Below are 26351 nucleotides of genomic sequence, written 5' to 3' on the forward strand. Positions count from 1 at the left end.
AGGAGCTTCTTAAAAAGACAGAGGCCCAATTTCAAGGTGCCAAACTTCAAAGTCAAAATTCTTTTAAGTTATATTTTATATACACATCATTTTTCTAACAACTGACGGTAGCATATTTCCTTATTTGTCCTATAAAATGGCTATATGTGCTGGAAATATACATAAAACCTCCCATTTAACTATTTTATTCCCTCTGCTACTAGGCTTGTTGAAAATGGACAATACTTAAATGTTTTTTTTTTGTTTTGTTTTTTTTAGCTAATCAATGTTTTGCTGTTTAGAAATCTATAAATAAAGCATCAAAACCTATGATGTAGCACCAATCTGATGTATATCTTTTCACTAAAGGAAAACAAAACCAGTCACAAACAGAACAGGATGTGTTAGGTATAGAGAAGAAGCCAGACAAGAGGACAGACAGGCAGTGAGACATTCAAAGTTTCCTCCCTTGTTTGACCCCTGTGAGCAAATGGCAGCTGTTTTTCAATGAGCTCATAACGGTGGAAGCCCATATTTGTCATGTCTGCTTTATGTATGTGGGTATGTGTGGACCCAGCAGAGAGGATTTCTGGGCAGTGAGTCACAGAGAGGAGAGATTGCAGACTCAGGCAGATGCATATCCCAGTGTCCCGGAGCAAAATATAACTGCTTGCCACAGAGGCCAAATTCACCTCAGACTTTAGGTGTGGATACCAGTGTGTGCATGAGTTGGTCTCCCTGCTAGCTCTTACTGTAAAACATGTCTCATTTATGTCCCATAAAAGAACCCGTCAATTAACATTTTTAAACTTTCAATTATTGTGTGCTCTTAGATTAACCTTGTGAAGATGACTGAGAAGCCTTACATCTTCTAAAACGGGCTATTATATCCTCTTACCAGTGCTTTATAAAAAGAAATTCAAGCTCATGCTCTGCATCATGACATCTTTAACATGGAGAGTCACCAAAACACAATTTTCCATTTTTATAAACTCCACCTCTGTTGCTTTGTTAGTGCAACCGTTTACATTTCATAGATCTTACTACCATGTTGTATACCATCCCTTTCTTTTGTGGAACTATCTTTCTGTCCTAAATTACCCCTGAAACTGGCTTTCATCCACTCCACCCCTCTGTTCTCAAACATTTCTTGTGAAAAAGCAATGGCTTTGATGTTTGACTCCAGATATTTACGCTCATCCACTTTCAAAACCTTAGCTGGTTCCCCTTGTTCCTTCTCATTTAAACAATTATTCTCTCTCAAGTCATCTTCTTTTCTGCCTATTCCTCTCTTCTGCTCATTTCCCACTCTCTCTATAGACCACAATGTCATCTGCAAACCTCAAGATCCATGGGGACTTAAGTCTGACCTTACCTACCAACCTAACAATGATTACTGCAAACATATATTGTCCCTAATGTGATCTGTCACTTCTACCACACACCTCATCACTGTCTCACTGTCCTTTTATGGTGTGTCTTGCTTCACCCTCACATATCTCTCAGCAACATCTGACTTCAACATACTTTACTCCAGATCCTGTTTTGGTCTTTGACCCATTCCAATCTAGATCTTTAAAACCACAATTTAACCCCATCTGACCTTGATTAGAAGTATCAATTAATTTTTTTCAAACATTCTAAAAAGTTCTAAGTCTACTTTTAACATAAAAATGTAAAGAACCACCAATCTACTTATTTCCACAACTGTTTGTCATGTGAACATTTTATCAAAGTGTTTTGGAGACTCTTAAAATTTTTGTTCAAACTTTGTTCTAGGTTATATCAACAGAATTCAAAGGGAGAAAAAAAAAACATATAAAAAACTACCGGAAAGTGTCAGTTCAGTATCATTTTCAGTATGAGACACTGGCTCTGTAATTACTTGGTCTCGCACAGGTCCCGGTTGCCCCTGAAAACATGAGCTGCAAGTAACTAGTCAAACCCTCTCTAGGACAGAAGTTAGCAATAATACACCAATTAGCTAGCTGCCAACCGTCATTAAATTATAGAAAGACAACAAAACAAGTGAGTGCAGCAAATGTGACATGCTGAATGGATTTTTACCTTCAGAAAAATGGCAGAAAAAAGAAAGGAAATGTATAGATGGAAGGAACAGCCCTTTTTTACTTCTGTAAATGTATTGTCTTAGTAATATTATTTACCTGCCTTACATCATTTACCAAGCAGTACATGATCGCTGCAAACATAAAGGGTCTCAGACCAGATCTTGTGACGTTCTCTGTATTTCTCCATCAACACTCTCAAACATGTTAAAGGTCTCTCAGCTCAACACCTGCATCATAAAGGACTCCCTTATGCTGCACTCAGAAGTTTCTGTTTACTTAGCATGAATGGTCAAAGACGTATGATGGTGGCTTAACACAAACTTTCATTCCACAACAGCTGCTCCCTCTGTTTTTAAATGTGACTGAGATATATGTGGTAATATGAATGAGGGAAAAGTCTCATTTGTGGCCTCTTCTTGTTTTGAAGGATATGGTTAGGGCTGACCTCTAAGCCTGTATTACTGGAGGACCTGTGATGCTTTTGTTAGGTCACAGATGTCTTGCAATTCACAAGCCATTGATGACTTTACAGTTTTTGTTTATTTGAATGATTTGAACTTTATTTAAACAAGTGATACAACTAAAAAAAATTATCACTTACATATACACATTTAAGAGAGTAAATGCACTCATTTCTTTTCCTTTTCTTTGGATATTGGTCACTGTTATTTGCCAATGTTTTCACCTTTCTAGCCTTTCTAGTAGTTATATTTAAACGTTTGATCATTCCCTCTAAAAACTAGCAATGTGTTGTAAAAAGCAAGAGGAGTTTGGGAGATTTTGGAGAAGTTATATATGGATAAAACTGCAAATGCTGATTGCAAGATTTTTTGTATTAATATGTTTTTGATACTTGCACCTTTACTCTTTCTCTGTTATCAGTTCTGATGAACTGCATCAATATTTCACAAAGTACTGAGTTGAAAACTAAGCCGTATAAAGGCCAGACAATGAAGTCACCGTTCTAACCAGGGCTGCTAAAAACTGGAATCATAAAATCAGAATTCGAAAATTAGTATTGCAGATCTGTTTCTGTCCACCATCACAGCTGCAGCACATTTATTTCTTGTCATACACACACATGTAAATATATTTGGATTTGATGCATTAAACACAGAGCTGGACTATTTTAAGGTATGAACAGCATATACTTATGCTGTATGCGTATACCCACGCCTGCAGGCTCCTGCCAGTGCCTCTGTGCAAAGGAAAATCAACTCTCATCTATGCCTTTATTACATGATGTCAGTCGAGATAATTGTGGAAAGCAGAATGCCTTCATCTAAATTTCACCTGGATGCAGCTTATATATTACGAATGGCGATCCAGACTCTGATTCATGTGATTAAATCAGTGAGTGTCTTTTGGTCTGAGGCTGTTTTATTTTTGTGACTGCAGGCTACATAGTGATGAGTGTTAATAGACAACGCTGCCAGGTGAATGAATCACCGTCTTATGTCGTGAAAAGAAAACAAAGTTGCAGACGACAACAGGAATTGTTACTCTTAGACTTTCATAAGTTTTTCACAAGTTTATTTTAATCATAGTCCAATTACACTAAATAACTGGAGATTTGAAGACTTTCATTTCTGTTGGTCTTAAGTAAAATGAGTCCAGTGCTGTAGTATCCACAGAGGATAAACTTCACAACAGCTTTTGTGGAACATTAATTTTAATGGTAGCAATAAGTGTTTAAGAGACTCCATCCTAGAGATGCTTACAATGTAAAAACAAAAAAAAGTTTTTTGAAATAGTTATTCTATCTTAACCTTCACATTTTTTTCTACTTTTCTTGCTTTAGTCCATTTTCATTTGTTTTCTGCTTAGAAAAAAAAATGCTGCACACCGTAAACTCATGTTTTACTGCAGGGACAAAGCAGATCGAGTTCCAGTCAAGCATTTAGGGTTGGACAAATCTGCCCAGCAGGCAGACATTAGTAATTTTGGATGCATAAAGGAAGGAATCTCTTTCTCATCACTAATCAGAGGACAAACACGTCCACACATGTCGAAGAGTCTGTTTGGCAGTTTGGGGGAAGCCAAGGCCATTACAGCTGTGTGAGATCACTCAAACATCCCAAACCACATCAGTGAATGCTGCGACATGTGCACACAAACAGCATGTGCAGAACACGCATCCACAGCTGCATCTGGACGGATCCCGTACTCCAGCGTCAGTTCTTATTATTGGTCCAAACAGTAACCTACACAGCTCATGAGAGTCAAATGTGAGTCTTTAAAGTTAGATTTAAACCTAGATCACTGGTCCTGTACAGCAGTCCTACTGAAGGAAGGCGAAGATGCACCAAACAATCTGGTGGAACAAATGCAGTTAAATGAATAATAATTAAATTTAACTCTATTATCTCGTTTAATTGTGTTCAATTTGAGGGAAATAAATCAAGATATTTCAAGAGCATTGGTGGACTCGTGTAATTACTCTTCCACCACTGATGACCACAAGCATGCTGCACACACCCTGCCCTGCCTGCAGATCTGCTTAACCAGCATGTCTTTGTGTGCGTGTGTGTGTGTGTGTGTGTGTGTGTGTGTGTGTGTGTGTGTGTGTGTGTGTGTGTGTGTCTCTGTGTTTCCTGGTTATTATCTTCTGGGTGACCTAAGAAACTAAGAATGGCAGTAATATGCAAAGCAGCTTGCTTTTTATTACTAAAATGAAATAATTTATTGCAGTTCCTTAATGTCCAAGCAATATTTCAGAGCCAAAAAAATCCACTTAATAGGATCCGTTAAGTCTTTGGGCAGAGGAAGGCTAGCAAAGTAGCTACCATTGTAATACAATGATTTGTAATAAAAAAAAAATTTAATTAGTGTGTAAGCCTACAATTGCTACTTTTATGGGTATCAAAAGCAGGGTTTGGACTTGCAAAAGGAAGCTTAGTGTTGCTTTTTCTGAGCAGACCTCTGATTTCTGGCCATCCGTCCGAAGTCAAAGAGGTCAGCGCATCACTGTTTGGTTTATTTGTTCGCTTCTCTAAACATCCGCTATAAATTGCTGTCTGTGCACATGAACTTATCTATATGTCTGTTACTGTCTGTGTGCATGGGCGTAGCAGTGTCTTATCAGAAACCACCCGGGGAAATAAACAGTGGAAGCTTTGAGAGTTAAGAGTGAGGCATCTGGAAAAACATGATGTCTGGCCCATTAAGGATCAGAGTTAACGAGTAAAACCTGTAGGGCTGCCTTTTGAGCTAAACGTTGGAAATTAATTTAAGCCATGGCAGCACCGGTTTCATAAGCCTCCATTATAGTGAAATTAAATCTTTGAACCTCTTGCTTTTAAACTGTCAGAGACTGATAAACCAAACCACAATGGGTAACTTTGCTTTTCTGGACTTTTCTGAAAACAAGGGGTTTGATAGTTAAAAATGGGGAAAGAAGGAAAAAGTACACAAATAAACGGACACAGAATCTGTATTTATATCCTGTTGTAAAACCGATGACACCTTAATTACTGTCTGAATACAGCTGAAAACCGAGATGCTAAGACAGCATTCTTTGTAGCCATCATTGGTCCCAATTTGTAGATTATAAAAATAGCATTTTCTCAACTGTAAGTAATGCATTTTTAAAAATAGTTTACTTTTTAGGTTGATAAACTTTGTGTTTTCTCTGAGTATAATTATGAAATGACACAGAAGCTCGTGCAACAGTTCATCTGACTCGCTTTAGCTTTGATTCGCTTTTTATTGCCAATATCTTGTAGCGATGATGGGAGAGAAAAGCTGATGCACAAATTCTCCCGCAGCACCTCTTCAAAGATTCACAGTGGAGTCGAGGTTTGGACCTTCTGGACTTTGTCAATTTAAATGGAAAAATGTTCATCAGACATGAAATTAAGGCTTTCCCTTGGCTATCTCAGCCACTACCGTAAGACTGATGGTGGTGGAAGTTGAAAGCACAGACAGGAGGTGGTTGGATCACGTTAAAGTTGATATTCATTAAATCATAAACTTCCAGTGAACACATGAAAACACCCTGTACGATAGGAGAATGGCAACAGACATTGAAAACCACTGGATCTGAAAAGGGTAAGGCTGGACATAAAGGTTGAAATGCTGGGGAGGTGATTACTGGATTGCAAAACCGATGAGTCATTGCTGGCAGATTGTGGCTACAGGGTAAACGAGGGAGCAACAGTCATCTTAGAAGGGCTTTGAAACGACACCAAATAAATACACAGTGAAGTAACTAAACAAGGCACAAAGGGATCTACAAAAATGTAAAAAAGCAAACACAAAGGAAGCCCTGGAAAAATTACCAAAAAGTAAGACAATCTTTAAAGTAGTTTGCTGCATCTCTCTAAAAGTAAAATCTATGCGACCCAACAGACCTGAATGCTTTGGAAAACTTGCAGGTTGAGCAAATGAAAGGGTTCATAATGGAGGACCCAGGACTCTGGACAATCTACAGCTGAGGTGGACAGCTCTGGTCCTCAAGGCCAATGTCCCACAGGTTATAGATGGTTCCTGCTTTAGCTGACCCAATCCAAACTGTTGAATTATCACCATAAGTCATCAACAAGCTGCTGCTGACATATGCAGTTAAACCAGCTGTGGCAAAGGACACTGAATTGACCACAGTACTCAAATTTAACTTTTTTTTAAGAGATATTAAGTGTAAAACCTCTTACACATCTTTGCCAGTAGGTGTTATATGTGCTGCAATGTGTATAAAAATACAAATATAATAATTATTTGCTCTCAAAGTAGTTACAAAAATGCCTGAAGACAAACCACAAAATGTGTCATTACATAGGCTTTGACATTTATCAGTATAAATAATTAATAAGTGTTACTAAAAACTCTGGACAATGACTTATATATAAAAGCCATAATATTGTGTGTCATGGCTGTGCTTATTTCCTTTCCTCAAAATTAGGTTTTACTGAGAAACAGCACGCACTCGGAACCAAGTCTGCTTTTTCAAACTTATCATTTGACTTTGTGACTGTATGCAGGAACAGATTTAGAAACGGTATACTTAATTAAACCACAATTAATTGCAGTTGAAATTATTATTTTTTAGTTTAGGTATTTTCCCCAGACATTTTTTTGTATTTTAAGTTTGTCTGTATCTGATTTTTGGCATGTAATTTTAACTAATAATTTTACAAGAAAACACCTCTCCCTCAATCAATAAACTGGACAGAAAACAAGAAAAGATTTAATCTAGAAGTGATCAAAATCACTTTGAAATATTACTGAAAAATCAGGCTTGGTGGAAGCAAAGGAAGAAAGGGGAAGGGATGACTCCAGACTTTTGGACAGTACCAATAACTTGCAATAGTCTCTATGTTCTCTTTTAAACATTACATAAATCAATCAGCCAGTTTGTCAGCAATGACTTCTAATCATTTGGACAATATTTAGGTCCAAAGGAAAAAAAAAAAGATAAACTCCTTTAGTTAGAGGATTGTGGGGGGTGTTGGGAGGTGGGGGGGTAAGGAGAATGAGATTAAGTCTGAAGGATGATGTAAGCATTACACACAGACGTGTACACGCACTCTCTTAGGTTTAATGAGAAAAAGGTGTATCCAGTTCGATGTCTTTCAGTGCCTCCATCCCGTCCGGCTCCCTTCCCCCACCCCCCTCCATTTCCCCTCACTTAGTTCCACATCTGTTTCCCAAACTTGGGAAGGGGCCTTGGAGAGAACAATATCTGGGTCAGACGAAACTTTCTCTTTCTGGGTGCACATGTGTGCAAGCAAGCATGAATGTGTGCATCACACATGACCAGCATGTATTGTACGATCTCTGGCTGAGATCATGTGAAGCTGGTGATGGTGTATTTCTGCCATTAGTTATCTGGGAAAAAATGTGCAGATCTTTAAGAAAATTTCTTATTGTGGTTATAAGCCACAATGAAACATTTTGCATACATCTCACATCAGTAATTTACAAAAGGAAGTTAAATTATCTGGGGTTGAAAATATTTTCTCTTTACTTTGTTATTTACACTTTTCAGTCTGAAATGCAGGGCTAGTTTTGGACTCAAATTGTAATTTATTTTCTTTTTTTGTTTGATTTCTGAATGAAAACTACATTAATTGTCCTAGTAGTCAACTAAACAGCCAAGCCCACTGAGATGTAAACATATGCTGCCCCCTACTGACACAAATCAGCAGTTGATACATTGTATAAATTGATTTTATGCAATCTAAATATTTAAAGAGTGTGCATTTAAAAAAAATGTCTGAAAAACTGAAATGAATGTTTTACAAATGGCAAAAAAACCCTCAATTTTTTCACTGTTAAGCTCCGTTTATGTAAATCAAAACAAAAAAAATCTGCACTTGCTCAGATAGTATTATGCTGAGAAATAAAGACAAAATCAAAAAATGCTATAAATCATTGTTCACATAATGAAGCAAAGAGACAATACTGATTCTTTCAAAGTGGCAAAAAGAAATATTGTTAGAAATTTTGTTTTTACTGATAACCTCAACTATATGAAACAAAAACAGTGAATCACTCCTGACTATGACACTTTTTTCCCCGAAAAACTTTCGTGTGACCTTTTAAATTTGTCATGAGAAATACTATATGTTGAAAACAGTGCTAAAGCTTCTGAATTTAAAAATGCTATGTATTTTATTAGGATTTTATATTGTATTGTATCCTTGAATAAAATCCAGAAAAAAGTCTTGTTTCGGGGCTGCAGAGCAACACTGTAGCATTGGATTATTTTTATTCACAAGAATAAGATGGAGGAAATCATCTAAGGTCTGAAAGGCATAGGGAAGATTTTTCAGTCTGCCTTAAAAGATTGTAAAATATCTGACTCTTCAGAAGCAGCATGCAGTAAAAATTAAACATTTTAAAGTGTTTGCTCAACCCTGTACTTCAGTCTTTTAACAGTGCAGACGTAGTTGAAATGCTTTTTCAACTTTTCTCCTTGTTCCTGCTTGTTTTGCCTCTCAGCCTTCTTTCTTGGGATATTTTTGTTTGGCCAGTTTAATAAAGTCCTCTGCACTGTCCAGTGACACCAGGCGGTCCTAAAGGAAACACAAAGGAAAATGAAAAAAATCACCACAAACAGTCCACAACAGCTGATTCAAATAAAAACAAAACATCACTCCCTAATACCTGACTTGTTTATGTATTGACTGAGAATAGCCTTCAAAGGTGATTGGATCTGATGTATAGAGGGAAACAATAATGACCATGAAACTTCAGGAAACAATAGAAAATTGATCAAATTGCTGTTTCTTTATAAGATTTACGATGCATGCTTTGAAGAAAAAAGGCTCACTCAGAACAAGAATACAGCTGAAGTTGATTTATAGTCAACCAGAGTTGGTCTAACAATCACAAAAAAGCTTGCTTTATAATCTGTATGACTATAGTAAAGGAAAGCAGACAAATGAACTCTCCGTACCATGACATACAGGTATCTGTTCTGATGTTCTGTTTTAGGAGGGAACAGAGAGGTGTGATCCAGCAGCTGCTTCAAAAGGTCAGCAGCTTTGCCAAAATGTTCTTGATCTGGCCTGAAATGGCTCTGTGTGTTCACACACAGCAGGGAGTCCACCTCACACTGATAACCTGCAGAGACGCCGGGAGAGGCCACATTCACTTATTCAAAGGAACTGGTGGAAAAAGAAAAAGATTTCTCTGCTTTCGCTTTAAAGAAATCCACAGTTAGAAATTAAACTTAAACACTTTTGTGGGAGAATGGATCAACATCACACTGAGCAATGTATGTGCTTATTTCTTCCATGGGGGAGATGTAGCTAAAGTATTTCATGAATTGTGTTCAATGCTTATTCCCGTATTATTCTAATTTAGAGGTGCATTGTGTCTCACCCAGCTGTAGCAGGATTTTCTTCCATCGAGATCTGACTTCTCGCCTGGCGTAGCGCAGTGTGTGGATGTCATAATTCAGCTTCTCCCATTCCTGGACACAAACAAGAAGCATATATGAAATCATGTTTATGATTTGCTCTTTTGTCTGTTTCTCATTTTTGGCCGCACAGTGACAGGAGAAGCAAATAAAGGTACGAACCAGTCCGACAATCCTCTGTGGAACATGACATTTTGTTTTAAAATTGTGAGAAAATAGAGAAAATATTCACAGTAAATCCCAGTGAGTGGTTTCAGTTTCAGAGTCTTGTGAGTTTAATAACATGTCTGTTTCTATGGCTCCATCACATGGTCACATGAATGGAGTTCCAGTATCCCAATTTGGTTCCCTCATTTTATTTCTGGAAATTAAATCATGATAATGGTTTTTACATGTTCCTGAGTGGAGACTTTAATGATAGATTTAAAACAGTGGTTGTCTTTTGCAGTTGCTGAGGATTTTTAAAGGCCTTATGGTAAAATGGTCTCACAATAGTCTAGTGATGCTTTTGTAATTTTTTCTTTGACCAAACTGCCCCACTTCTCCATTAAGGAATTGTTTTATCATCACAATGTGCCCAGTGTGTCCTGCAGCCTGTTGTTCTCAACACAAACACAATCACATGTTGAACACCGTCACACAGATGGACTGAAAAATGTGAGCTGCTCAGCGGAGAATTAGCCGCAGTCCCAGCTTTATGAGGAAACAACGGATTTGCAGTTTTAACAGTAAGTTTCACCTTCAGGGTGACAAAGAGAAGCTCAGCAATGATGCTTAAAACTCATTTTTGTTCTCACAAATATATAACAACATAAAAAGACATAAAAGCATCAGTCAGTGTAGAAATGATTTATAGAATCTGTTTCAGTTGGTGAACAGAGTTACTAAAGTAAGCACTTCATTAATATTCCAGTTTATTGACAATAACTGCATGTTTTTAGCTACTGGATTACAATCATAAGGATCGTTTCATATCCAAAAAAGTGACTGAGTTTGCACATTAGCCTGTGGCTAAAAAACCTACAAAACAACTGTTACTTTGTTTTCAGCATGTAACATTGTTTAAAGTGTTATCCCTGATGAAATAAACTGGAATTGAATTGAAAAATACAAATACAAAATGTGCGAACAGATTTGACTAGATTGGAGAGTGCTGAATCAAAACAGTTCTCACATTAGATTGAATTTAGTAATTACATGTATATTTTTTATAAATAAAACTTGGTATGTCCTTCTCACCAGACGTACAGACTTGGTTCATCTATCAGTACTGCAACAGCTGCAGAATCATCTCACTCAGAACCAAATCGTAAATTGTCTTTCACCTGTTAGCACTTATGTCAGAAACAAATTCAAAATGAAGACATGTTTTAAATCTGACGTTTAAAACATGCCTTCATGTTTTAAACACAGAGCATTGGCAACGCTGTTACTTCTTTGTAAATTAGATGATTCTGATATTAAATTATCATAGAATCTAGTCAAAGTCATTTACTAATCTAAGTCAGCGTGATGGAGAATCAAAGACCTCTTTGAGAGTCACCTGTGCAGCACTCTCTGATCTTATTGAGTTATTTCATTAGACAGAGAGAGAGAATTCCTGACAACAGACTAAATATGGATTTCCTCATGAGCATCTAAGAAAGCTCTTCATTTGAGCCTGTCCCTTTTCTGTTCGGTGGATTTCACATATTTACAGAACCTCGCAAAAGTATTCCCACCCCTGACAACTTTTCCAAAAATTTTATGATACAAATTGATAAACACTAATGTCATTGTGTTGTATTGTAGGGGATGTGTTATTCTAAGAGCTCCAAATGTCTAAACTTCAGGTGGGAAAATTTGTTGATTACTTGTGCACTCCGCAAATGTAAGGATAAAGTCCTTATGTTTTCTGCTTTGAATATAAAATTACCAGAGAAAACATTCAATGTTATATTGAACATTTAGATAATTACAAAAACATATTTAATGTTTATCAAAGGTTGATCCTAAATGGATGTTCATTTTATTCAACGTTTAACAAGGATTCACTGGTTAAACATTTCCAAATGATCATATTATGTTAATCGAGAGAGAACACTGTTTCTGACAGGTTAAAATAAGAAAAAAACAGAGTTTTATTTTACAATAAAACTCAGTTTTTACCTTCAGGTGTCTCTCCGACATCATTTGTCTACATTTATTTCTATTCTCCACATTCTCACATCAACTAACTTAATCTCCGTTTGCTTCTCTCTTTCTTTAAATATGGATATGTTGTGCCAATGTGTGCCACATGCAGTCCATTACCTCTGTCGCCTTATCAGCCTGGTCTCTCATGTTGATGAAGGCCTGCAGCTCTCTGTCTGATCCACATCTGATCAGAGACCCGTCTGCTCTGTTGGAATAAACCCACGGATCCACTGTTAATCTTTGACTCTGCTGTTTGTCCTTTGGGTTTTTCTCCAAACACTGCGGTCCGAAGAGGCTTTCCTCCTCTGTCTCGCTGTCACTGGAATCACTGGATATCTGCTGAGGCGATCTGCGCCCTGAAGTGGTCCTCATGCTGTAGGAAAAATGGAAGAAAGTGATTTAGAGGATTATCCATTTTCCTTCTTTTTTACTCCTTTTCGACTGTAAACTGAACATTCGTGCAGTTATATTTGTCAGCTTCTCTTACCGCAGGATAGCCTTCTTCTCCTCTCTGTTCTGCACCAGATAGTAGTGGCAGCAGCAGAGGGTAAAATTAGCACCCATTCCTACTCTTCAAAAGCTTTCAGCAGACAACAGACGTTTATCCCTTAAAAAACAATCAGGGTTTCGGTCGCAGAGTTCTTCCAGACTCTTTGAATTTAAATATTTCCAAATGGCAAAGTCCACATTTTCAAATAGCCCGGAGCAAAAAATCCAGGCCACGTCCTCCACACTCATTGCATTCCTCCTTCTACCCTGGCCTGAGAAAGGGCCTAACCCGGCCTGAACGGGAGCTGTCTGCCAATTACATTATCCACGTGAACAGGAACAGGGGACAACAACAACAACACACAAACACACCAGAGCATTGGACGGTTCAGGAATGAATGGCACCTTTATTCAGCAACTCCTGATGACACAGAATGGAGGGGCAGAGACGCAGGTTGCTGGGATTGTTATTGTTGCCTGCCACACTATTTTTAGTGTAAAATCTGTTTTCTCAAAAATGCTTTCAAAGCATGATTGTTTAAGAGCAATCTGCAAGAGATAAAGGAGCACTGAAGTAAAATTAGATGGGTTTTTTTCATGTTTTAAGCATATTGACAATTCCATGGAGTCTCCGCATCTTCTAATTTGGCTACTTTGTAAGCGTTGATAAAAGCTTTAAGATGGTCTGTTTGGACAACATTAACATTTAGCATTTGGAGAAGAGATTAAGGAGGTAAAGATGATGATTCCTAAAGCCAAGAAAAGTCATGCTAAACTATTTTAGTTTGGGAGCAGAAAAGGAAAGTTTGACCACCATAGTGTGGAGTGGCCACAGTGTGTTGTGTCAGCGCCGCCTGCTTGAGCGGCTCCGCCGAGGACTGCACAGCGTTTTGATCCCTTTTTTTTTCTTCAGGCAGCACAACTAAAAGGACTTCAGGCATTTTGATTGAAGAGGCATGGCTGTGTTTGCTGTTAAACTCCTCCTGTGTACTACACTCAACCACACAATTTTAGAAAAAAAAAAAAAAAAATCCCTATTTACAAACCAGGACAGTGTCTGAGGGTTTTTGTATTACAGAAGCATCCATAAGGAGGATAAATGTAGGCGTGATAGCATAACACAGCACAGGCCAGCAGACTTGTCAAAATGAAATGCATGTTTTCCCTTCAGGCAGAGTAGTGAGAAATTCTACACGAGAAAATACTCTGTGGGATGTTGCACACTTAAACCAGGTAAAAAAAAAAGAAAGAATTTAGTTTAGATGTTTAGTTGAGATGTGTAGTATTATGAGCCTGCTGTGTTTTAGGCTGTTTAAGGTTTAAATGGGAGTGTCTGCAGGTTTTCAGTCAGAGCTGGTGACCTTATTCATGCTTTTGTTTAATGAACAAAACTGCAATTGAATCTGGTTCAGACAAATTGAACTTTTAATATTGGTTTTGTTCGGTAGGTTGTTCTGATAGCGGTGTTTTATTAGGTATTATGTATGTCCCATATCATAGCTAGAACATATGCCGAATTACATCAATCACAATAAAAACTTCAATAGGAATACTTTTCGGTGACAAGAAAACAAACAGTGTCATGATAGGCTTTCTTTTAACTTCACATGACATTTATTTATAAGTTTTGTTCAAGCAATAAAGATATTCATAAATCCCAGTTTCTTCTTCCTGCGAGTTTGTTTTAACAGTAGTGCTAATAGTTCAAAGTTTTGGGTTTTCTCAGCAAAATTCCTTCCTTTTTCTTTTTTTTCTTTTTTTTTTTTTGTATTTCTGGCATGTCTGCTCCCAGCTACACAAAGTTTATGCACAATACAATACAAAGACATAGAACGTGTCCTTTGTTAACATCTTTCTTAATCTCACACGTTGCACATTTAAATCTATAAAGAAATAAGAACTATTTAATTTTGTATACAAGAAAAATATGGAACATCTTTTACAGACATGACATAAAAGTTGTACCAATTCTCAACAAGAGATGGCGCTGCTGCTTCATTGTAGAGAATACACAGCTCACTTATGCAGTCCCCTTTCTTTTTGTTTTGAATTTTTCCTGATTTATGTCAAATAAATTGCATATACTCAACCACAGAAACCTGTTATTTCAATAAATCTTATTAGCCTTAATATAGGGCTGTATTAATCCTGTTGAAGACACACAGAGAGCAGACAAGCAGACCTTTATTTGTAATTATTTTGAATTTGATGTATGCTCATTTAGTTTTTGAAAAAGTTATGAAATCATTTCTGTGTTTTAGATTCAGTCTAAGTTTTAATGTTGGTATCCAAATAACATTAAGACACTTTGTGTCAGCATTGTTGAGTGGGGTCAGCCTGCTGCCAAACCACCACTGATTGCATTGGTTCCTTTAATCCCCAGAATTTATTTACATCCAAATAACTTTCTGTAAAACTCCTGCATTGAAGTGTAACAATACAACATGTTAACATGTTTATGCATGAGAACTTGATTGCATAGCTATAATTTGTCATTATGCAGTAAACCTTCAGATTCTTTGACTGTCGTTTGCATGCTATAAACCTGTTCAACACATTTCAACAAAGGCTTTTAAGGACCTCTTCAAAAGCTTCAATTGCTAAGATTGAATATTTTCTTGATCTCTACTGTTTTGAGGAAAAGAAACATACAAACAAAACAAAATTTGGATTAGAAATTTTTAAGCCTATTCCAAAACAAAATCTGATTTTCTTTGCGTCAGAGCAAGTTTGCACAGACGAAAACCTTTCTGGTGAGCAAATGTACAGACTTTTGATCTCCTCGTTTTTATTCCACATGAGCTTTTCAGGGTGTATTTTCTCTCTGTTGCCTTGGAGGCTGCTGCTGGCTCCACTACACTTTTATAGACACATACACTCAGCCACACATTTGGTCAATGACAATGTGACATTGATATAATGCAGCTGAATACCTTATGTGAGGGTGAGTGATGGGCTGCTCACCCTGATGGCTGTTGTCTAATAGCTTGTGTATGTGTGTGCGTCTGTGAGAGCAACACGGTAAACAAAATTATATTCCAACACACATGAAACTTTGACAGAAAAGAGAGACGGGTCAGACCCTGTAGGGGCCAGGAGAATAATAAGTAGCAGCTGGACGTATGCTCATATACTGATCCCCTAAGGGAGAGGACCTCATCGCTCACATTCATGAGTTCATAAAAAGATACAGCACACGTGACTTGAAGGGCTCAGTTTCCTCGAACACACACAAACACACACACGGATGGTGATAAAAACTGGGCAGAGTTTCAGAGACACAGATTGGAGGCGATTATAATTCACAGTGAAGTCTGGCTGGTTTGGTTATCTCCAACTCATCCATCTATTTCTGGGAGTTCTCATGTCTCATCAAGGTAGCAGGAAGAAAAGAACCAGGAGTATTTAAATCATAAACTGGAATTAAGACGGAGGAAGAGGAAGGAACCGTGTTTGACCGAATTTTTATAAAGAGTCAACAAAGGAGAGAGAAACAACAAGTTAATGAGAAATAAAATACAATCTAAATAAGTGGACAGGACAAAAAAGTGTTTGATTTTACCATTTAAAGCTAACCTCAATTGTTCAAAACAAGTCAAAAGGTTCACTTTTTTTGTTTTTGTACAAAAGTAAAGCTGCGTCGAGAAGTTGTTGATGGAAAACTTTCTTTCGGCAGCAGCCGTGCTGAACTGTTGACAACACGTTAACACAAATAAATTCATGTACTATACCACCGTATACAATAAACTATGATTTGTGGTTCTTATGTGGCAAAACACGTAAAAGTTCAGTGGATATTTATGATTTTCCAAGGGACTGCATCAGTTTGTGTTTATATTCGGCAAACCTTTTGGTGATCTACAAATGAGCTCAGAGGAAAATTTTTCAATTTAACTTAAGATTATTGTAAGAATGATTTATCTGATTCGCCTGCACCGCTTTGATTGAACATCTGTGGCAAACATAATTTGCTTTTCAATGAAATAAGACTTTTCCCATCTGCGTCCGTCTTGTTTTTACTCTCCTTCGTGTGAAATTTTTCATTTGCACCACACACATTTACATGATGAATAGAACTGTGTACAAAAGGCCCTTCTCCTCTGAGCAAGTGACACACTTTTGTCACATGCTTTTATTGCAAATCGATGGAGATGACGCCATTTTTTTCACTCTGTCACAGATGATCAATGGGAATTATGCCATGCTTCTTAACTGTCACCAGTAATCAATGAAGATGGCGCCATCGCCGCAGCTCCTGATAATTGCAGCCGGTGATCATTAACAAATCTGAGCCCAGGTTGACACGCTGCATGATCACAAAAGACGTTCATGATTATATGTTGGGAACAGGAGAGTGTAGCAGAAGGAGGGAATATAAGAGCCGTGTGAAATGTGTAAGGTGGTTGGAAGGAGAAATACAAAGATCAGGAAGCAGAGCAGCCATATTTTTGCCATCCTCCTCCAAGGACTAATAACACACCTCAGTAGGCACAACACAAGCTCATAGGTTCCTCCCGTTCCCTAACGAGAACCAAAGGTCCTCAAAAGGAATGTAGTTTACTTCCATACAACAGCCCAGTATTAATAAATCAAATGTATATTGCCTGCTGGACACTGGACATCCCCTCTTTTTGTAGTCCAGGAAGTTGTAGTATAAATCATGGACAAAATAGTGTTTGTTTGTGCCTCCACTGCATCCTTTGGAACATCAGGGAGCTACATCAACATCAAAATTAATAATTTGAGCAACAGATTGGATTCTAGGTGAAAAAAAGAAGAAATCACGTCTAAATATTTTATTTTTTAATCCTTCCTTAGATTTGGAAAAGAAATGAAAGTCTGTAAGCACCTGATGCAAAAGTAATTTAGTGTAAACATCTATAATAGAGTTCAAACTGATTCAAAAATATCTAAGATTGATCACCTGTGGCTTCGACCACTGAAAAATTGGGATGCTTGGCATCAAGAATCCTAACTGACTGCTACAGGAACACATTTGCAGGTGAAGCATTTGTACAGTTGTGCATAAACTCACTTTAAAAATAACATATATCCTTAAGGATTTTACATGCTGCTTGTTATTTTTGCGTAATGTCTTCATTGCTCAGCCTTTAAGAAACTGAGTGCAGTGCCCGTGTCAAAACATAAGTTTTATTTTCTACTCCAGAACTCAAAAATATATTTATTTTGACATTAGCTTTTCAAGGATGGACCTTCTCACTTCTCTTTAAAGCGTGTTGCAGATTAAAATGTGCAACATGTCAGAAAATGAATCCCTTCTTTATTTATTTTGGATTTACATCAGAAAGGTTTTCCGCTCCTCTTTCTTATTGTAACCTTTGGAGGCGGCTGCTCTTTTTCCCCTCCATGAATGACTGCGTCCTCTTGAACCTTACAAGTCAAGACGTACTCCCTCCGCTTCCTGCTTCGCACGCTCGCTCTAATGGTTGACCCTGCGTTCTCCACATGAGACAACTATGAAAATAACACTCTGTCTTTTTATTTATTTATTTACTTACTTCCCTGAAGACCACACCAGCAGAACTGAGAAACCACAAAGCAAGCAAAGGAAGTGGAGTGATAGAGAGTGATAGGAATATCACAGGATATAGTAAGAGAAGCTAGCAGAGACTCCACAGCAATCATGCCAGTCAGAGACCATCGGTAAGAGGTGTGAAAGCCATCTGCTGCTCTGTTCGCTCGTCTTCAACACAGGAAATAGCCAATATCGTGGTAATGTACCCCGGAAACAAGGAGGATCTCTGTCCATGACTGTATATGCAACTCTGAACTGTAGATGCTTGTCTGTGCGAGATCTGTGGGCAAATAAATCTTACAGCTTGATGACCTAAAATTGATAGAAACTCATCATTGGCATATATTTCATATTAATTTTGGCCTTTGATTATGATTTATTTGAACCATATCTTTTTCACATTAAACTGAGGTCCCCCCTCCTCCCCCCAAGACAAGAATCTGATTTAGATTGATCAGTTCTGAGCCTTTGAGTAAGTTAGCAAATTTCCAATAGTTTTAAGGTTGGGGTCCTCAATAGTATATCTCCCTGTAAAAAAAAACATTCAACAGGTTTTGCTGAAGTGCATAGAGAAGAAGAGAGTTCATAGATTTAGTGAACTCCCAGACTTCGCTAAATCTCTATGGAAACACTGCTGGTGGAGGTGATGTTTTTAACAGGAAGAAGTGCCCCAACTCAAATTGTGCTTAAGGCTTCATTTAATCTTGGCTCATGCCTACATACCACCAATGTACTTAACCTCTCTGAACAAGAGATGTCTGGCAGCTGTGAACTCCATGATCAAATTTGCAGGCTTCCACTCTGCACCTTCTTTGTTTCCATGATGTCATCTTGGCAGCTCAGAACGAGGCTCCTCTTTCTTGCTTTATGAGGTAACTGTTTTCCTAAAAACTATTTTCTTAAAGAGGCTAAATCCTTAGTTTGACTCTGAAAAAGCATACTTATTTATATAGTGGCCAAATACCCCCCTCTCTCTTTCCTCAAATCATAAATCTTTGCCCCAGAAGGCATTTGTTTTGTCCAGATAGGCCGCTGTAATTTTTCGTTTGTGGTTAAAGTTGTCATTTCTGAACCTTTCACTTTTCCCCTCTGAAAGCTATGTTAATTTTAAACTTCTTTCTTTTTTTTACTTTAGACACCAACACTGGTGTTCAACTGTCCTCCAGTTTCTGAGTGTTTTCAACCTTTTTGGTTCCTGTGTTGACATTATCATCATCCCAACCAATTTCCTTTCTTACAACAATGGAGCAAAAGATTCAAATTTGCACATAATTTGTTCCTCTGACAGAATATAGATCCCAGGCACATCAAAACTGATTCAATCAGAAAAGAAACATTACGTTTATGGAAAAACTTCCCAAACCTTTTGAAAATCATAGACTGGGCCTCAAAACTGGAAGTGTGACAGGAAGACAACTGATTTAAACAAGCTCCACCATTTCTCCCAACAACAGTGGCCAGAAATCCTCCAAAGATTGTGATATGAAGTTGTATATAGTTACAAAAACCCTGTGGTTGAGGTGCTACTCACTATGATTCGTCATAAGTTCAGACATTGCAACATATAAAGTGACATAATTCTGGATGACAGCTGTGGATGTCTGTCACATTTTATTTCAACAAGCTAAAGGCTGAAGTATTTTAATTATCTCCAATCAAGCATGAAAGGAAAACCATTTTCTCTGTTATTTCAGTTAGTTTCCAGAGATAGAACCTGAAGCGGTTCCCAGTTGTTATACCCTCCTGTATCTCTAGATGGCACTGTTGAATAGTCCAGAAGAAATATAAGGATCGGAGATTGTAAAAAAAAAAAAAAAAAAAAAAAAAAAAAAAAAGATTTAGCTTGTTTTCTCTCATCCATTTTTTTTTTACCTTTCGAACTTCATGTTAGATGGAAACACAGGTGAAGCTGTGAAGTCCACCCAGACAAATATCACTTTATAATCAAGTACTAAAATTAGACTCTGAAACAGTTTCAGACGTTAAATTTATGTTGAGCATTAAAAGTAAGTCAAACATGCAGTTAACAGTTCACGTCTAATAATATTCAGTGGATTGTAAATGATGGAAGCTGAATATCAAAGGTCTTCTCACTGTTTATGGAAGTATTTGGATGAGAGTGGGTGAGTGTGGGTGGCTGCACACACAAATGAAGCGTACAAGCATGCTCTCAAGCTGGAAATCTTCCCCTTCTGTATCAAATGTGAAAGTTTCTTTTCTTTAGCTGCTATTTAATCATTTTCCTCTTCTTGTCTTTTTTTTCCCTGTGTTTTCTTCTTTTGGCTCCTCTGGTGTGGTGGACTCATTCGGTGCCCACACTCACAGTTCTGGTAACACAAACACACACTCTGCAGAAGATGGATAGTGCTTAGGTAATCAGGTGTGGATGTGCACGCTCTGAAGGTAACATATGTTTGAGCCTTTTCCTGATTGTCCTCAGAGGAGAAAGTGCCCTCTAGCCCGTAATGTTCCTGCATCCGTCTGTGTGTCATCATTTCTCATGCTGCTGAACTGCTGGTGGCGCACGCTCAGGGTCAGACTACACCTAGAAATCACTCAGGTTGTTTGCCCGTGATGTAGACAGTACCTGGCTCATTTGTTTTTAGAAAAAGAGGATCAGTACATCAGGAAAAAGAACCATAAAAGTAACTGAAAATGAATTTTACAGACCGTTAGGTTTAAAGCTTCTTTGAAGACAGCATGTTCTGCTTGTGAGTGTTTGCTTTTCGGATCAGTCCGTTTTAAACAAAAACTATTAATTTTTACATTTATCAACTATAAAATTGGAAGGATTCTATCCATTAGTATTAAGACGATTCTTAGGGGTGGATGAGGAGCAGAAGCCCAGCCCAACAGGTTTCTTTTCAAAATTTAAGACAAGAACAATTCAACTCAAAATTTCTGCCAAATAGTCAAGTCAAGTCAAAGTTTATTTATATAACACATTTGCAACAGCCTCAGCTGACCAAAGTGCTTCACAACAAATAAAACCTCACAGGTAGATAACTGATAAAACAGAAAATAAAATTAAGTTTAGTAATAATAATAAGAAGAAGAATTGTAACATTGGCAAAAATGTGAATAAAATGAATAATAATCAAATCAGTCTGCAGGCTGATAGGTTTGATTTACAACGTATTTGCTAATTCAGTCCATATCTCTACATTAGCTGCATTTCTAATACAAATAGGAGCAAATCTTTGTGTACATGTTCTGCTAATGTCGAAAAAAAACACACCAAATTGTGTTTGGCAGAAGAAGACTACTTCCTGTCTTCGTCCTTGTGGTTTTTGCCAATAATAACATTGATCCATGACTCTTGTCATGCGAGAAAAATGTTTCCATCATAGTTTTGCAAAATACATCAATTTAAATTCAGAGTATTCAGAATATGCCTCTACCATACAAATTTTGAACACCTGAATTTCTTCTTTGCAGAACAACGAAGACTTTTCCTATTAGTTCCATCTAGAGACCGAAATGACCCGAACGCCTTTATCTGCGGGTCAATACCTTATCCGTACACAGAAGCTAATGCTGGGAAAGTTTGGGAGCCCCTGATTCAAATCACACAATCAAGTTCTCTTTTGAATAGTTAAAAAATACTGAGACAAAACTCATGTCCAAATATTGCAAATGCTTGATGGAAGTTGTTGCACAAGCAGTTACTAGATGTAGGGGTCAATTACTTTTTCACACAGTTTTCAATCAGCATTTGAAAACTGCCTTTTTTATATTCACGTTTTATCTTTCATATTAAAACTTGCTTGATGATCTGAAATATTAAAGAAAGAAATAAGCAAAAACAGAAGAAATCTGTGGGGTTGGCATAACATTTGTGACGGCACTGTAAGCAGTTTAGTTTGACAAATAAAGATAAGATGAATGTTGCAAACCAGGAATGAGTTATGCAAATTCTTGTCTGCACACATTCATCGCGTGAATGATTTGCCAAGACAGGACCACACAGGTGCACACACACACAGGACAACAGCTGGTTATCACTGAAATACACACAACATCAGTACAGTTTAGAGAGCCTCCATGCATACAGACTGCCTGTTTAAATGAATCATTCATTCGCGGCAGACTCATGTATAACGCTAAGGAGAGGAAGAGGAAGATGCATTGAAGGAGGGAACATGAGTAACAGTAGGAGGTGGGAAACGGGTTGACCAAGAGGAATAAACTCCCATGCAATATCTACATCAACCTTAAACCTTCTGGATTATGCGTATATATGTGTGCATATGGCCACTTTGGCAAGAGTTTATTTTGGGAACCCTAGAACGGACGACTGAGACAAAGTGCAAATCGCAGTTGAGGAAGACGCGAAAAGTAATGAATTTAACTTTGAGAAAGATGATGACACATTTTCTATTAGAGAAGAGGGTGAGTAAACAAACTGTCTGCATGAGATGCAGACAGAGACAAAGGGCTGATCATTCTGATTTAAGAGAGGATGATGGATAAACAGGGGGAATATATATATATAACATTAGAGTAGGGTGACAGGGTGGTGCTACAGAGTCAGGAAAAAAAAAAGACAGAGGACAGGTGAGATTAAGAGGGATATAAAAGTGAAAGAGTGGGAGGGATCGCCCTGACAGGATGGCCTGATGATGGGGGGATTATGTATAGTAGGAGGAGGAAAAAGAAAGTAGACAGCATGAAAGAGAGCGTGTTCGATGCCAAGTGAGAAATGTTGATGCTGGAGGTAAGAACAAGGCAGGAAAGTATTAATGAGGGGAAGAAACAATAAAACTTATAAAGAACAGAATATTGATGCAGTTACTCTTGTGTGTTATTTATAATGTTAATCAGTTACCTGATCCATACTTGGATTTTCATTTTGCCATTTTCTTTTTCTTTTTGATGAGAAGTAAATTATGATGCATAAAACAATTTGCAAACATTTTAAACCATGTATTAATAATAATAATAATAATAATAGCTGTTTTAAGTGGTCTTGATCAAATGTTCTGAGGTTGTTTTCTTTTATTCAGACTACGGCTGCTTTTCACCAAGTTTCTGTCCACTCTCTGTTGAAGGAGAACATTACTTATAATATGTTATGTTTCAAATTACATAACATAAGTTGAAGTGGTTTCCAAAGCTGAAACTATAAACACAAATACACCTCTTATAGCTTGAAAACAAAATCAGCTCTAATCTGAAAGCAATACAATTTCTGAGCTCTGTGGCTATAAAACAGGGCAGAAAATATTTAAAACAAAGTGGCAGACAAACATGGAGTGCCATGAGATTTTAGCGGTTGTAGGATTTCTCTTTAGTAAAGACCATGCAGCATTTCTTCCACTAGTGCTAGACTTGTGTTTGTTTTGGTTGTATTTATGCAGAATGCCCAGTGTTTCCCAAAGTCCCAAAGTTTCCATTTCTATTGCTTCAATATCTCTGTGATGGAGACCAGGGGTTCCGTCACTAATAAATGATTATTGATATTATGTTGTGTTTAATTTATTTTCATACCAAATGTTTCCCGTTTCAGTTCTTTATCTCAGTTGCATTTTGACATTTAGTTGAACGTTCTTTCAGGCAGAGCATAGCTATCCTTCCCATACAGGAAGAATGTGGGGGGAAATGTCAGTTTCTTTCTTATAACTCCTATTTGCTTAATTTGAGTTTGCTAATTGTTTGAGTGCTTACCTTTCCTAGTGTGTCCCCTCAGCAGGTTGGAGCAGCAAAGGGAGAAAATGCTCCAGGTGCTGCAGAAATGCTCCTGGAGCATACCATTTTCATTTTGGAGGGGTAATGCTCTGAGGAGTTATATTAAGTTAAAGTTATTCTTTGATTGACCTTATATTAGCTTAGTTCTAATGATTTGCATGCATGTAAATATTTACCGGAACCATTTATTGTTTTCATGTTAGGTTTGTGTAATTAATATTTATTCTTGTTTTGTTTTTGAAAACCCCTTTATTTGGTATACGTGGTGAAATTACCACGGGGAACTTCTTTGTCTCACTGTGTAATGATAACATGCAGCTCTGAATAAATCCACCTTGACTGCACTTTGTTGTCATGCCTCCTTTCTAAACACTGAGCCTCCGCTGATCAAAGTGACACTCTTACGAGGGAAGTAAAGATTTCACAATTTTAGTACAGTTTGCAGAAACTGTACACACATTGCAACTCAAACCAGATAGAAAAGTTCTAATACTTTAAATTAGCTGTCAAAAGTTTGCAACCAAGAAGGAGATAAATGAGAGGAAATGCTAGGAGAGCAAAGAGGTGTTTTGAACCGAGTAGTAGTGTGCAAAGCGTGGTAAATGGAAGGATAGTGGGAGGAAGCAACAGATTGACAAACGGCCAAGCCGGGACATGGGGTCTGAGTAATGGTAAACCAAGGTGGCAGAACGGACAAGAAGAGCTGAAGGGGAGGATGGTGAGGCACAGATAGATGGGAAGGGTGTCACGCAGTCTAACTAATGATTCCCAGGCCTGTAGTTCAATTTCTCTTCAAAATTAAAGCTTCATCTATCACCGCAATGTGCCTCATTAGCAGTGCAGCCCTAACCAATCCCAACACAACCATTTACATTTTAAGTAAGATGGAAGGCAGATGTTTCATCCGCCTTTGCTCCTGATAGTACTTATCCGTTGTTTGGTATGATTGCCTCTGTCTCCATGTGAAACACACACAACGTTTATGTCATTCAAAGACGTAGACGTCAAACGAGCGCTGAGTAACTTTTAAAACTTGCATTAAAGTTATAAAAGTAGATACACTCTATATTTCACATCAAACTTGTATTAAAGTTATAAAAGTAGATACACTCTATATTTCACATCAAACTACAGCTCTGTGTGTGAAATCAGTCTCATTAAAGTAATATTTGATCTGCATTTTATTAACTTTATTATTTTAGCTTTATTATCATGGTAACAGTGAGCCTAAATCCAGCCTAATTACAACTGTGCTATCCTTTTTCATCTGCTCGCCACAATCCATGTTTAATATGCAGCATATGTACATTTTCAAGTGTCTGGTAATTTCAGAGCAGCCAGCTAATAATGACTGGGTTGTATTTCTCACGGTTCAATTTCAGTGATGAACTGCAAAGCTCTTAATTGCTTTTAGTTTGGCTTTTTCATAAAGCTGAGTCATATTCTGCAGACCATTAGGGAAATTGGAATATTCAGCCTACCTTTCATTTTCAACATAATGATCAATATGTCACAAACTCTACCGATGAAAGCAATCTTAATGGGATTTTTTGTTTACATTGCCACTGCCTAAAAAATTATATGGTTTGTAAGAAAAGGCAAGGCAGTAGATAACATCTATATCAGATCCCTTTTTATATAGAGCAAACTACATATTTCTGATCTCTGTGTTGTCCTGAGCATACCAACGACACATCAGCTGGATCTTCTAACTAAATGCAAATATGAATTGTTTTTAGGAAATCTGAGGGAAATCTGAACATTACCAAGAAGCTGTTCTTATCCACTTAGAAACCTAGCTCTTGTTCAGTAGAAGTGAACTCTGGCAAGTTTGAAATGCATATGTGAGCGCCAAAAAGACCAGAGACCGCTCCAAAAACAGGAAGACGACAATAGCGCTAGGCATTCTGGGTAAATACAAACACTTGTGACTACCGCTAGCAAAATTGGCTCGTGGTTTTTTTTTTTACCAAAGACGAAAGAGAAATACTACAACCACTAAAATCTGAGGGTCCTCCATTTTTGTTTGCATTTTGTAAAGAAGGAAATTGAATTCAGACTTTTTCAGGGGGGTTTGTGTTGTTTCCTTCAGGGTTCTTGGTGCAGCACCACCACAGGCAGGGATGTGAACAGGGTTTTCAAAGGGTCTGGATTATTTGACATAATGCAGTGTGAAAGTGAATCACACCAGTTGAACAACAAATGTTACAAATTTGGTCCCTGACTGAACAAAGCCTAGTGGGATATCACGTGTGAAATCACCATAAAACATGTGTAAGAAAAAAAACTCAAATGTAAACCAAGAAACTTAATGCAAGGGAATGAACTTACATTGCAAAATCTTAATGACAATAACAACTGAATACGGCAATGCTTTTTCTAACAATAATAAACCCAGAAATAATAAGAGAGGAACAAAAATAAAACCAAAACACAAACACCTGTGGATCTTGAGAGGCTGTTGAGAGTGTCCCAATTGTTTCCTTGATTATATACTAAGGGAGTAAAAGATTGTTTCTTTTTGTTGTTGTTCTTGTGTTTTCTTTCTCAC

The 26351-nt window shown here is 37.5% G+C and overlaps 1 protein-coding gene across 2 annotated transcripts; it reads right to left on the bottom strand.

The window, feature by feature from the left end:
• Positions 1-8743: 8743 nt before the first annotated feature.
• On the bottom strand, positions 8744-23827 carry LOC106917217 (melanoregulin). 2 transcript variants are annotated; one of them, XM_014986013.2, is made up of 5 exons: positions 23780-23827; positions 12205-12460; positions 9876-9966; positions 9448-9614; positions 8744-9064 (listed from the first exon to the last, which is right to left on the bottom strand). In XM_014986013.2, the coding sequence occupies exons 2-5, from the start codon at positions 12457-12459 to the stop codon at positions 8987-8989; spliced, it is 591 nt and encodes a 196-aa protein (XP_014841499.2). In that variant the 5' UTR covers position 12460; positions 23780-23827; the 3' UTR covers positions 8744-8986. The 2 variants fall into 2 exon arrangements, with proteins under 2 accessions (XP_014841499.2, XP_014841498.2); XM_014986012.2 differs by lacking the exon at positions 23780-23827 and adding an exon at positions 12575-12836.
• Positions 23828-26351: the final 2524 nt, after the last annotated feature.

The sequence above is a fragment of the Poecilia mexicana genome, unplaced genomic scaffold (genome assembly GCF_051168715.1).
Source record: "Poecilia mexicana isolate PSO_F unplaced genomic scaffold, ASM5116871v1 scaffold_2, whole genome shotgun sequence".
NCBI lineage: Eukaryota > Metazoa > Chordata > Actinopteri > Cyprinodontiformes > Poeciliidae > Poecilia > Poecilia mexicana.

Excerpts from the sequence above, each read along its gene's own strand:
- LOC106917217 (XM_014986012.2), bottom strand. The coding sequence starts at position 12,651 with ATGGGTGCTAATTTTACCCTCTGCTGCTGCCACTACTATCTGGTGCAG. Across the intron at positions 9,967-12,204 it reads AGGCTGATAAGGCGACAGAG|GAATGGGAGAAGCTGAATTA; the intron begins GTAATGGACTGC and ends GTTTGTGTCCAG. Across the intron at positions 9,065-9,447 it reads ACAGATACCTGTATGTCATG|GACCGCCTGGTGTCACTGGA; the intron begins GTACGGAGAGTT and ends TGTTTCCTTTAG.